This window comes from Protobothrops mucrosquamatus, unplaced genomic scaffold (assembly GCF_001527695.2).
Source record: "Protobothrops mucrosquamatus isolate PMUCROS unplaced genomic scaffold, P.Mucros_1.0 scaffold1995, whole genome shotgun sequence".
NCBI lineage: Eukaryota > Metazoa > Chordata > Lepidosauria > Squamata > Viperidae > Protobothrops > Protobothrops mucrosquamatus.
Window position 1 is genome coordinate 8589 of NW_015388110.1, and position 14657 is coordinate 23245.

The 14657-nt window shown below is 38.2% G+C and overlaps 1 protein-coding gene across 1 annotated transcript; it reads right to left on the reverse strand.

Annotated features, from left to right (window-relative positions):
* Positions 1-3118: 3118 nt before the first annotated feature.
* On the reverse strand, positions 3119-13760 carry LOC107294567 (solute carrier family 28 member 3-like). Its single transcript, XM_015823805.1, has 5 exons — positions 13679-13760; positions 6350-6433; positions 5897-5979; positions 4178-4269; positions 3119-3126 (listed from the first exon to the last, which is right to left on the reverse strand). The coding sequence occupies exons 1-5, from the start codon at positions 13730-13732 to the stop codon at positions 3119-3121; spliced, it is 321 nt and encodes a 106-aa protein (XP_015679291.1). The 5' UTR covers positions 13733-13760.
* Between the last annotated feature and the right edge of the window lie 897 nt (positions 13761-14657).

The window sequence follows — 14657 nt, forward strand, 5'->3', positions numbered from 1 at the left end:
CAAATACACATTAAATGTGATAAAAATAAATATAAATGAAAGATTGTAAACATACTCACTTTAGTTGGGTACTTGGAGAAGATCAGCATCAAGAGAATATACATAATAAGTCCACCAAAGGAAATGAGCTGGTTGGTCCCTTGCTTGGCAGTATCAAAAATTAACCAACACACAACAGCAACTATTAAGATGATCCACACTACCCTAGAGAAAAGGTGTTCAAACACTGCAATGAATGACTTATGGGAAAAATCATCACCTTGTTTTAGACTAACTCTCCCCCCGCCCCCAATATAGGCTATTCCAATACAGACATCCTCACAACTATTTTTTGCTAAAAACACACTAGCCATATATTGCTTCCCATTGAATACTTGATAACCAGCTTCTGTTGGCATTGGACTGTAAAATGGGTGAGGGGGTGGTGTCAAACTTTTAGTTGTCAAACTGGAAGTACTGACTTCAATTGGAGAAGTTGTCAGTGACAGCAATTGATGATAAAAACTGATTTCTGGTAAAAAGACATTAGAGATTTAAGTAATCTCTACTTCCTTAACTTTTTGGATTGTTTCTTTTTGTGTGTATCCTTAACAACAATATGGCAGTATAAATCTGACAAATAATGACAGGTTTTCTTTCTCTTTTATTGTGTTTTTAGTTTTGCTTGAGAGAGAGAGAAGAAAGAAAGAAAGAAAGAAAGAAAGAAAGAAAGAAAGAAAGAAAGAAAGAAAGAAAGAAAGACACTTGACTTCCAATAATGGACAGAACCCAAACTTCTGAGTATACTTCTGCATCTAGTTGTCATTAAAATGCAGACTAAGGGGATTGATTTATAAGAGCTTGACTAAACTTAATTTCCAAATAGTAAAATGAATGGCAGGGGGAAAAAAGGGTAGCCAGAAAGAAAAAAGAACAGTAGTTTCATTCTTTTTTGGCCCTACTTATTTTAGCTCTGCTCATCGCTGCATGTGATGGAATCCCAAAATTTCTGGGTACAGATTTACTTATGACTGTAATTGGGTCTGGACTTGTGATTGTAAGTTGTGCGCTCAATATTACAACCTTTTTTGTAGCATTTTTTTCCTAGAAGGTCAAAAAACGAAGCAAACACCCTTAAAATACCAATAAAAGAGTACAGTCTGTACTTTAGGCTCTTATAACTAGCTAAACCTGATACAATTCAAGCTGTTTTAGTTTGAAAGATGTTTGGGAGTGTCCCCCCTACTCCCAAATAAGAAGTGTATGATCAGATGAAATGATCACTGGAATTTTTGTCTGAAGACAAGCTTTCAATAATATATGAATATACATTGTCCTGATAATTTAGCTCCAATAAATGTTTAAGTCTACTCAGTCTCCCCCTCCTAACAAAGGCTACTAAATAGCTATAATTAAACCAGATTGCTTTGGTATTATTCCTACATGATGAGTTTGATAATGCATTAACTAACCTTAGGCTAAACATTTTCATCTGCTAATCATTACTAAACTCTTATTAAAAACATAGCTGTGGGAGCTACTTTAATAATTGGCAATGTGTATTTTAATAGTACATCCCCTGCCTAGATACTGAAATGTACTTCTTTAGGACAAAGAAAACTGAAGTTTTATCCTGAGTTAATATCGCAAAGTCCTGGTTTTTTTTAGTAACTAAGAGGAAACGTAACATAGTTTATAACATTTATATAGTACTGAAAATCACAAACAACTGCATAATCTCATTTTCACTTTTTTTTAAAAAAGAAACTTGGTTAATTACCATTTCAACCAAAACCACTGAGCTTTCAGAAATTTTCCCAAAGGAGACAGTAGCTCTGCAATTTTACCCTCATATCTGGCTATGAAAAAGTCCCAACAGATGAAAACAATGGCTAGGAGAGTGAGGACGAAGAGTGCTAAGGCTCTGTGAAAATTCAAGATGCAGGCTGCAATCACCATTGCCAGATAAGCTGTAATGGAAAAAAAGAAAGATCATGTCAGCTGTCCAGACTGCATACAAAATGTCTCCATCTCCTGGTTGTTGAAAAAAGGACTTTGTTTTAACGTTGTCAATGGTCGTTAAAAGTCTAGTAGTCATTAATTTTTCTTTACTAATACGAAACTTTACTTACTTATGATACAACATGACTCATATAGAGAAACCTTTAGGAATCTACAAAAGTATTTTGTCCACAAATGTATTTTGGATTGTAAAAATATGGAAGATTGGGTCCCCAGAAATTACTTGGCCCTTTTATGACTTGTGGACTTCAACTCCCAGAATTCCTCAGCCAGCATGCCTGGCTGAGGAATTCTGGGAGTTGAAGTCCACAAGTCATAAAAGGGCCAAGTTTGAAGACCCCTGATCTAACCACACTTCGCATCCATCAGGGTGAGAGAACTGTTCATTTTTTCATCCTTTCCCTAAAACTCTATGTTTTAATTGGGCAAAAGGGGAAACGTTTTGTTTGGAAGAACAGAATGAGAATGATTGTTTCACTCATGACCAAATTATCAACATTCTTTCTGCTTTGGACTGACAAATTGGAGGAAAAACATCTACAAGGAAGACCATCTTTCAGTGACTGTTTGAAGTTACAATACCACTGAAGAAAGTGACTACTGACCAGTTTTCACACTTTCAACTGGTGCAGCATCACCACAGTCATGTGATCAAAATTCAGGCACTTGGCAACTAGGATGTATTTATGAGAGTCGTGCTGTCTTGGGGTCATGTGATCACCATTAATAACCTTCACAAGCAAAATCAATGAGGGAGGCCAGATTCACTTAACAACTGCACAATTCACTTAACAAGTGCAATGATTTGCTTAAAACTATGGCAAAAAGGTTGTAAAATGGGACAAAACTCACTTCACAACTGCCTTGCTTAGCAATGGAAATTTTGGGCTCAGTTGTCGTCTTAAGTCAAGGACTACCAATATTCTCCCTGATGGAAGAGGGAGGGGCAAGATGCAAAATACTCTGTTTTACCCAAGCAGGCATAACAGCAGTTAATGAAACTGATATCGTGTCAGCTTAATCTTACTTTTACCTCAGGAAAATTATAGTTGCTACAGGAAGCTAAGCACAAACTAAGTCAAAGCAATTTTGATATCACCACCTATTCCAATGCAATCTAATTATCTGAAACAACAACAGCAAAAACTCATCAAAGAAGTAAACAATAAACGTACAAAGATTTCACTCAATAGTAATAGTGGGAGAGAGTATTAAAAGAAGAGATGGTCCCTGAGGTCTTATCCACCTGTCCCTCTAACCGTAATTAAACAAGGTGAGATGACATTGCCATTGTCTCATTTGTCTTTAATTTTGCCAGTTTTAAAGTAATGGTTCATGAAAGCTTTACAGAGAAAGATTCAAACTTGAAATAAGGAGGTATTTCTTGACCTTGGAAGTCTTCTAATTCAATCCTTTGTCCAACGCAAGAATCTCCATAATATCCAGCAAGAACTGCTGTTCAAACTTTGCTTGAAAACCTCTTAACAATAAGAGTATTCTTGTCTCCAGGAGACAAGCTCTTCCACAATAACTCTTTGTAATTTGTCTAACCCTGTCCCACCATATGTTTAAGAGAACAATTGTTATTTTTCCTGCTGGCAAGTGATGGTCAGTGGGAAGAGAAACCAAATCAGAGGAATCCATCCATCCATCCATCCATCCATCCATTTTCTTAATATATCCTGCATTAAAACTATAGAGTACAGCTTATGAGCTTCATTACTGAAACAAAATAAAGCTCAATGGTCAGGACAGCCCAATTTATGCAGCCATACTTTCCTGTTAACATAAGACTGGAGGATACCATATTAACAAGGCCACTTGGCTATATGTATCTTCAGGTAGTCAGGCTTTAATTCATTGAAGAATTTTAACACCAACATATTAAATTGTCCCAAAAAGCAATTTGTCAAACAGTACAGAACTTTCAAAATAGCCACTGTGTAATTCCAATAGCTCTTGCACTGGTCTACACCTTAGCTGACATGTTTTACATAAATTAGAGCTTACAGACTTTTTTCAAAGATAGCCTTCTGGCTGGAGAAGATTGCAGTAATCAGACGGGCATATAACCAAGAGATGGATTTTATTTTATGCAATTAGTCTCACACTTAAAAAATATATATACCCCAAATTCTACAAAAAAATGCTATTTTCCAGAATGTATATTACTTACCCGTAATTAGTATTCCATAAATAATGTATCGGATTATAGTTTTATGTTTCCTGCAAAATTGAAGGACCATATCATATTTCCTTGCAAGTTTCCTAGAAGGATAAAATGTAAGATAATAAGTACTGTAAACAGGATAACTTAAACACACACTATTTTGTACTGTAAGTAGATAAGTATGCATTACCAAATATATTAAAATTAACAATGAACAGAACATATTGGTTATACAGGAATTTTAGATTTTCTTTACATTGTCTTCCTCATGTGAGTAAAAGTTTTTACAAACATGTTTAGATGAGCAAACTATAGTAATTTGGTTTTAGATACCATGCGAAGCCAAAAGCAATCAAAGTATTTAAGGGGCTGCCACAAAGAAGAGGGGGGTCACGTTATTCTCCAAAGCACCAGAGGGCAGGACAAGAAACAATGGTTGGAAATTGAACAAAGAGAGAAGCAATCTGGAATTAAGGAGAAACTCCTGCCAGTGAGGACAATTAACCAGTGGAATAGCTTGCCTCCAGAAATTGTGGGCGCTTCATCACTGGAGATTTTTAAGAAGAGGCTAGACAGTCACTTGTCTGAGATGGTATAGGTTCTCCTGCTTGAGTAGGGGGCTGGACTAGAAGACCTCCAAGGTCTCTTCCTACTCTACTCTACTCTACTCTACTCTACTCTACTCTACTCTACTCTACTCTACTCTACTCTACTCTACTCTACTCTTTGACATGATGATTTTAGTGACATGTATGAAGCAAGCCTAAGATCCATCGGGGTCTGATCAGACTTTGTGTAGTAGTTGGAAATCAGGTTCCAGACCATCTTTGGCTATCTGAGTAAGTGAGTTTGGGGCCAGCCTAATTAATTAATCTTGCCACAAGGTGAATCTGGGCAGCTTACAAAATTAAAATCAATAAACAATACAAATGAATATAGCAATAACATTATAAATTATTGCAAAAAGGTGGGGAAGGTGGGAACAAGGTGTGCAGGGAATGAAGTGGGATCTGCTTTTAGTCCATCAAGCACCTCCAGAGTGGCACTACCCTATTGGGGCTTAAGCCAACTGGCAGAGTCAGGTTTTCAGGGCCTTACCAAAGATCAGGAGGGTAGGAGCAGAGACCCTGGGGGGTTCAGATGTTCCAAAAGGTATCTCTTAATCCAAACTACCCAAAAATATTATTGTTATGGAAAAATCTTGTGTGAGCCATCTTCAGCTCTTAGAACAGAGGTTCCCAACTCCCGGGCCGTGGCCTGTTTTGAATTGGGCTGCACAAGTGGCTGGCTGGTGTGCATGCAGTTCAACTGGCGTGAACGGCGTACCAACGGGCCCTTATGTGCATGCGTGCCGGCCTGCCACCCACTGAAAGGCTGCGTTTGTGCATGCACATGCACCAGCTCTCCACTCTCATGGCCCAGTTCCCCTCTTCCATCCCAGCTGGGCTGCCAAGCCACAAAGATTGGGGTCCTCTGCCTTAGAAGAAAGATGGGATATAATTTAAATAAATAATAATCATATGCCAATAAGTTAGCGCAACCCTCTATGGAATCTTTTATTACAAAAGAAGCAAAGTATGACAGAGTGATTGAAGAACAGGCCTTTGTTATTTAGATATCAAAAATAACTCGGAAGCCGAAAACTGAACCCAGTGTGCCTGAATGCACTAAAACGTCACTCGAAAGGGACATTGATAGGTGGAGAACTCCTAATGAAATTATTACCCCTTGCACCCAAGATTCTTGTTTTCTTCTGATTCAGGTTGGCTTCCATATGGCTTGCTGTCAATATTGATGTTTGTCTCATGCTAGGAGAAGAGAAAGCAAAATGGGTTACTAATCATGTGTTTTTATTCCCTTGATTCCTCTTCAAGGGCCAGATACAAGGAAAACTTGCCTTCTAGTTCTCAGTGTCTCTCAAGATGTCTGCTCTCTATTCACCATCCCACATTATCTCAGTTATCTTAATAATCTTTAGGTATGTTTAATTGAAAGGGTAGGGCTTGGTTACCCAAAGCGTATAAGTTTTCTTCCCCATACCAAAATCATATTCTGGCTCCTTCTCAGTTCCCAAACTACTGATTTAAACAGTAGTTTAACACTAACAGCCAGAGAAAACTGTAATGTGTTTAGTTCAGCACAATGCCCACAGAAGCAAAAGTTGTCATTTCCTCTTACCTCATCAGGATGAAGAGAGTTACTGCTTTCTAAGTTCCTGTTTCTTAATGCAATACCATTTATTTTTGAATCATCGGTGTCTTCCTGCAAGGCACAACATTTGACTTGAGATGAACAGACTTCAAGTTAGCATATGCGACAATAGGAGTGACATTCATCTTGCTGTGCTGTCAGCCCCACTCGGTAGATCAACCCAGCAAATCAACTCCACATGAAGGCTACAATGACTTTTCCTGAGATTGACCATAATACCAGAATCTTGCAAATCTGATTGCGCTCATCTTCCTTATCATTCAGTGAATTAGGCAGGCATCTGCCTGAGCCGTTTCTGAATGTTATCTCTTTGTTCTGGACTTTAAAGATTTTCATCCCCCTTTGCTTAAGTAGTGGTTCCTGCATATCTCTGCTCAGGCCATCTTCCTTATTCCCTACAGGTGTCTTCATAAGAAAGAAGGAGAATTAAAGGCAGGCAAAAGCCATTAACGGTATGTGTGTACAGAATGGGATATTGCGAGGGGGATCACATTCCCACCTCTGTGATAACCAAAAATTGGAACAAGGTGGATAGGAGTGGATAAATTGCATTCTAGATCTCCCAATCCTCCCACTTTTTGTGATTCCTGGATCCCCTCTCCTCTGCACCAACATATTTCCATATTTTTCCAACACAAGGATTACTGAAAGTCAGCTGCATGGATTGTTGCTAGTTTGAGGCATGATTCATACAAAAGCTGTAGCTAAATGTATTCCCCATGTTTTAATTCCTCTGATTAGACTGGAATACCCCACCAAAAAAACAATGTGTATATGAATATTGGGAAACTGTAGGGAAGAGCATAATAGTTATGGACTATTATCCTGGGGGACACATTCAAGTTACAAATTCTAAGTTGGCAATTACTATTATTGTGCTATCATTGGAAATGGAGTTGCCTGCCGGCGAATAATGGAAGCTTTTAGTATCTTGAGAAATCAGAGAAGCACTTAGATTGGCTTACCATAAAATTGCAAATAAAAACTGCTTAACCAACTTTGAACAAAGGAGGACTGTTGGTTTTAAATGATTGGGATAATTCATATCATGTAGTTAACTCATTATCTGCTGAATGGTTTACAAATTGTGTTTTTGATTAAATACAATTTTGCAAATTTCATTTTAGCCCATCTCACAGAGATCAGATAAATCTTAACATTAGCTTAACACTTAAACAGCAAAGAAAGAAAAGTATGGTTTGATCTGTACTGTATCACTGCCCACAAAATAATATTAAGTGCAGTTCCTGGCCACAAAAAGATGTCCATCATTTTTTAGTTTCTGTTTCCATGTGTACAACTTTGGCACAGCCTCTAATTTCTCAGAGAGAAGCAAAGCCAGATTGTGACTAGGAGGGTGGGGTAGAGAGAAACTGAATGAAAAGTAAATAGGTAGAATTTGTAGCCTTATATTTTGAGCAAACTCATGTTAGTAATTAGCAACACCCAGGCTTGGCTGGTTTCTGCTGAATTGTCCTTTGCCAGGCAAGACCAAGGAAGCAAGAACATGGATTTTAGTACAATACCTTTAATGTTCATCCTGGATAGATATAGAATCTTCATAACTGTAATGAGTCAATAAAGGCTAAATCTCTTGCCTGGGCTAAATTGCCATTTGTAAATAAAATAACCCATCAATTGATCCAGCCTCAGGACAACTTTCCCAAACATGTCTATGGAGATTTTCAAGCATCCAGGTCATAGCTGTCTCAAAGATGCTTTTTTTTTTTAAGTCAGTTGGACTGTTTTTTCCTTGAGGAGGAGGAAGCTTCATCAGTTGTGACTGGATGGTGGGGGGATGGAAGGATAGGTTCTGACAGGATGGGGGATGGTGGTAACAATGGAAGAATTACATTTTTTTGCTGTCATCTGGTCATTAGCACCCTCTCTGAGAGCTGTTGAAACCACTTGGGTGTTTATCTGGGCCCTCAGAGTCATTCAGGTGACTTTGAGAGCACAGATAAACCCCCAAGTGGCCTCAACAGCTCTCAGACAGAGTGCTAATGCCTACATGACTGCAAAGAAATATAATCTCCCCCCCCCCAAAATCCTGTTAGAACCTGTCCTTCCATCCAGTCATAATACATGAATTTTCTTGGATGAGAAGTGAAATGTCTTCTTCTTCCTCAAGGAAAAAATTCAATTCAATTGCCTTTTGGGGAGGAAAAAAAGCACCTTTGAGTTTCCCAATCATGGTTCATGCGCAGAAATCCATTAATGAATTTTCTAACTTAAATATACCGATTCACTGTAAAGATTAGATCGGTCACTTCATTACAGTGGATCAGAGTACAGTTCAAGGCTCAGACAAATCAAAATCTGAAACCCATTAGAGTCTGAGGAGCCAAGCTTCAATTTTTCAAGGATCAAGAGGGCCAAAGGAGGCCATTTGGTGAAGTGGATCAGAGGGGAAAAAAAAGCAGTGCTGGTGTCACCTGTCCTTACCTTTTTTTCACCTTTTACTTTAGCTTATTTCAATATACTGAATTAGGGATAGGAAACAGTGGGAGGCATCTGGGAACAAACTCTTTCCATCACCAATCTTAAATCCCACAAACACACTGTTCCTGGCAGAAATATGATTCGGGCCTCTGGGGTAGAGCCTTTGAAATTTTAGAGGTGGAAGTTGGAAATACCTTGCCTTCCAGAATCTTCCAGCTCCATTCCCACCCTTTATTCCTTCCCTCAAGAATCCAACACTGGGTCCAAATGATGATGTCAGGGGTTGACATTTGGCCATTTTGCCACTGAATTTTTGTAATGGGATCTTGGGGTGCTATGAGGAATGTAGAGTGCTTCTTCCACTTTAAGAGGTGCGGGAGCCTCTGCTAAAACTGGAGGCCACATGCTGCTTTTTAGCTGACCTCTACTGACTACGAATGGTCATATTGACATTTTAAAATTAAAAAAAAAAGATGGCTTTTAAGCTTAATAAATTATTTAGCTAAGTCCAAAGAGGCACATTTCAAAGCTAATAAAAGCTACATATTTTTGTATCTGTATTAAACAGAATCAAGTATCTTTACGTAACAATATTAAAATGCAAGCAAACCTGTGGACTGTAAATTTGCCTTCCATCTGATAATGATAGTTCTTTATTGAACTTACTTCTCAAACAACAAAGGGGTAAATTTAAATCTTAGTAATATAATAATGAGAACCAGTTTGGTGTAGTGGTTAAAGCAACAGGCCTGAAACTGAGAAAACATGAGTTCCAGTCCTGTCTTAGGAACCCAGCTAGGTGACCTTGGGCCAAGCACTCCCTCTCAGTCTCGGTCAAATATTTAACTTCTTGATATACATACATTACCTATATAATAAATTTGTGAATTGAGGGAAATCCAGATTCAAATGCCTGCAAAGGCATGAAGCTTTTTGAGTGTCCTCCGACACTTACTCAACTCATTTCATAGAGTTGTGAAGATAAAATGGAGGATATACGCAAACAGAGATCTACACACAGAGAGACATAAATACACATTCTGCTCCCTGAGGGAATAGAGGAAAGAGTCAAAGCACAAAAAATCAGTTCCTAAATTCCATTAAAGTTTTCATTTTGTTTGTTTGTTTAAACACCTTTCGTCTGCCTGTCCTGATTCTGTCATATAGGAGCTCAAACTGCAAGCTCTGAACTTTTAATCACCAGTTTAATATGCCACAAACTTTAAGATGCAACTGCACCCTCCAAACTTCAGCCAGGCAACTATAAACTGCAGGAACTGTTATTTTTGCAAGGAGCATAAATTATACCCCTTACTTTCTTCCTGTGATATTTTCTCCTCTGCAGTACTGTACTTTGCTAAAGATAAGTAAGAAAAAAAACTCTTTTTACTCCTTTCAGTAGCTGGTTTTGCAACAAAGATGCAAGTTCTTAGTTTTCTTGTAAATGAATTTCCTTTTCTTTCTTTCTTTTTTTTTTTTAAAAAAAAAAACTTCCTACAAGTGAAAAACTTACAAAATTTGCAGAGGAAAGAGATGAAATTGGACATCTTGCAAAAGAGATTGCAAAGAGTGTTTTCCTCTTGCCTTATAAAGAAAGTTCTGTTGCACATTCACGACCTTTTCTACTTTCTTTTCCTCATCTGACCTTACTGAGCAGAATGGGAGGAGATATTTTTGATTCTTAGCTGATTTGTTCCCATTATCCCATCCAAGTTTGGTTTGCCACCAAACTGCTTCTTAGAAAATCATAAGAGTTTTATTCCAATCTTGTGCCTGGCGTTAGTAAATACATTTTTTAGTGTTCTCTCTTAGTTAAAAGTTATGACTTGAGGTCTGAAGACCCATATCTAATTTGCTACAGTGTGTTGATGGTTATTAAATCAAATAAGTGATAAATGCATGTGTGAATACTTTCTTCATCTTCCAGTTGTAGATTCCACATTTGAAAACAGGTCAATTAGGCAGAGACTGATGTATCCCACCTGGGCGCCATCCAGGTGTGCCATAGGAATTGCACTGTGGTGTAATGGTTAGAGAAATAGAATGGGAGCAGGTTGAAGTCCTCGTTTCACTGTGGAGCTCATAGTTTAACTTTAGGCATATTTCAACAGGGTTGTGAAGTTAAAATGACAGTCATCCCACAGACACTGCTTTAAAAGGAAGATCACTATATCTGGACGAGGATGCCTTGATGTCAGCCACTCATAGCAATAGCAATAGCACTTAGACTTATGTACTACTCCATTGTGCTTTTACAGCATTCTCTAAGTGGTTTATAGAGTCAGCATATTGCCCCCAACAATCTGGGTCCTCATTTTACTGACCTTGGAAGGATGGAAGGCTGAGTCAACCTTGAGCCCTGTCAGGATTGAACTCCAAGCTATGTGCAGCGTTAGCCTGCAATACTACATTCTAACTATTGCGCCACCAGGGCTCTTCATCATGACTCATACTTCTCATTACCTCTGTCAGGTTGCGGGGTATTCTGTATAGGGATATCTAAAGCTGAAATCATCTTTAAATCCATTTACAGCACAGAAAAGGAATGCATCAAGCAGCATCTCGCTATAATTAAATCTGCCTATCCTACTTAGTAATCTAAAGAAGACTTGTTGGAAATTCCAACCCATCAAAAACATATAAACAACAACAACAATAACAACAACAAAACCTTTTCTGTGATAGCTCCCTCCCTTTGAAACACACTCCCCCTGAGTGTGACCTCTGCCCTGCTTGTATTTCATACACAACTACTTGCTATTTCAACAAGATTTTCCTCCCAAGGAAAGCTTTTTAAGTTTGCTTTCGGGGTACTGTAGGCTGGCACACGTTACAAATACTGTTAAATAAATAATGAAATGCACTCCAGAAAACACCCACAATTATGGAAAGTAATTGGGATTACTAGGGGATGACTTCCAGGATCCAAATTCTTAATTTTCATTATCCGACTTTTAACCCTTCTTCCTATCTGCCCAGTGACTGCAATCCTTTTTGTTGGTTGGGCTCACATATTATTGTGAGCCAAGATTTCTTTTAGCTATGGTCTATTGAGAAAGTTATAGTGGCCTAGATTACACATAAAGCTAAGTCATATCAACATGCCAAAAGAATCAAACTGGATTAAGGTGAAGTACAATATGGAAACACGATTAGGTGTAACTGCAGAGAGCTCTATGGATTATCTGGCAATACCCTGACAACATGTTTACCTGGACTTCACTCCACTGAGTCATGGATAATTCAATTTTCTAAATCAGATACTGTAAGCTACTGATTGAACCTGTAAGCTGTCTGGCATTACCTGAGGTCATCAAACATACTTTTTGATTAATTATGGATTATGTGCCATCATGTTGGTGCTTCATACTAACATCTAGATTCAGCTGACAATCACATGATTTGCTTAATGACCATGGAATCAGGGGTAGGCAACCTTGGCTCTTTTATGATTTGTGGACTTCAACTCCCAGAATTCCTGAGCTGGCTGGCTCAGGAATTCTGGGAGTTGAAGTCCATGAGTCATAAAAGAGTCAAGGTTGCCTACCCCTGACCATGGTGATTCATTTAATTATCACAGTAAAACTGGTCACACAATCAGATCTGGTCACGTGATGACTCATTTTACAACTGCACTGACTTAGGATGGGAATTCTGGTCTCAGCTGTGGTTGTAAGTCAAGAACTACCAGTATCAGGATGCTTTGGATTGTTGCCAAATAATTTTTCAAAATAATTTTTATATGTTAGTGTAAACTTTGGAGGGTGGAGGTCATCAGTCCTCTGATAACCTTCCTCTTGCATGTGGTTTTGCGTGTGGTTATTTTAATAATAGCACTTCTAACTCAACCTGAGTAATGGTGGGAATACAGATGTTAAGAAATAATTCATAACAAACACAAAGGAGGAAGAAGGTGAGAAAGAGAAGTGATTGCCAATCCTGTACCTGCTTCCCACAATTGTCCATGTTAAGCTTGATAATAACTTTCAGGGGCTATTATGTGATATTTTGACCACTAGAAAACAGCTAAGTGCCATTGGACGATTGATATAAATTGAGAATTCTTTTACTTATTTTTTAGAATAAATAAACTGGAACGCATTTATATTAGTGTTGACTGATAGCCTTTGTTTTAAATTTAATGATTAATCTATGCATCTCTGAAAATGAAAGAAATTAACTTGGTGCCAAAAGGATATGGGAGATCCAAGGAATTTGGGGAATTTGGGGAATCTGGGGCATTGTAATCTTAACCAACCTGGAAAGTGCCAGGTTGAGGAAGTTACGCTAATGAAGCATTTTAGATGTAAATATTTTCTATCCCTGTGGGTACTACTTTAAATACTATTAGTAAATACTAATTAGTGTTGATAACACTGGTACAATGGCACAAAATGCTTAAAAATGCAAATTATACCTACATATGTGTTGTAAAACAATCACACTGTACAACCAACACTGCTACCACAGTCATTACGATCTGTACAACGTGATCTAGCCTGGGATTCTCCCCCCCCCCATCCCCCAAATAGGTTAAATAAGTTCAGAATGTATCTAAAAGTTGTACTTGCAACTAATTCAGTTCCCGAGTCAAACAGGGGTAGGACTAATTTGTTGATATAATAATCCAGAAGGGGAAAAAAAAGCCCAGTAACTCGCATATCTCTTCACAATGGTGTAATTGTATTCAGTCTTTGAGAAAAGAGCACTTGCACTGACAGATTCTTTCTTAGCAAGTTTATTTGTTATTAAAGAATTGTTGCCTGGGCGAAGCAGGTGACAGTCCTTCCTTGAAACTGTGTTAAATTATCTGAACTTTTTCCAGAACAACAACACAAAACATTTTAGACTTACCTCAAATCCTGGGTTCTGGTAGCTATTGGAAGAAGTGCGGTTAACTGTGGACATAGCTGCAGAAATAATCCCACCAAGGTATTTAAAGAAACAGACACCTTTGCTGCTGGCAGAGCTGCAAATATGGTCCTACCCAGCTAGCAGCAACATCCAGTTAAGCTGTGTGTTCTCTCTTTCTTGACGTTTATCTGACTCTTAACCACACCGTCAATCCTTACACTGAGGTCATTGCTCCACTTTCCTGTGTCTCTCTGAGCAATCATTCTCCCATACAAAACTGTAAGACTCCAAGCTTGTGAAATTTGAAAGATCATGATTAACACTTGCCTATGAGCATCCAGTGCTTGTTGAACAATGAAACCACCCCTTCTACAATTTTGGGAGGCAGCCACATTCCTACACATTGTTATAAATGAATGGAAAGGGTGACGTTCATAGTGACTGAAGAACTTCTGAGGGAACCGGAAGATTTGGATTTATCTTCGGGAGTGTCCTCGGGCAGAAGCGGGCAGAACGTAGAACTAGATCTTTGCAGAGCTAAGTAGACCTTTAAAAGGTGTTCACTTGATGGGAAAGATTCATGACCAAGAATGGTAGCATGGTTCAACAGTGTACTAAGTCACAATGTAGTTTGTTCAATTTTGTTCAGTTTATGGCTGGACATATCAAATCATGGCTTAATAAAACATGATTTATCATGATGCGAAATCTCAGCTATCTTGAATAGTTAAGTGTATTCTTAGGACTGGGAGCTCTGTTCATTTCTAACATTTAGAGCAAATTTTTTACTTCTCATTATATCAGTCAGCACAATTCTATATATGTTCAGGTTCATGCATGTTCAGGAAAAGTAAGGAAATAAGGATTCAGGAAAATAAGACACAAACATAAACACATTTTCCCCTTCCTAATGCTTTCCCACAAGTGCAGAGTCTGCATTTTTTTCAGAATCAATCAAGTGTTGATTCATTGGTTGTAA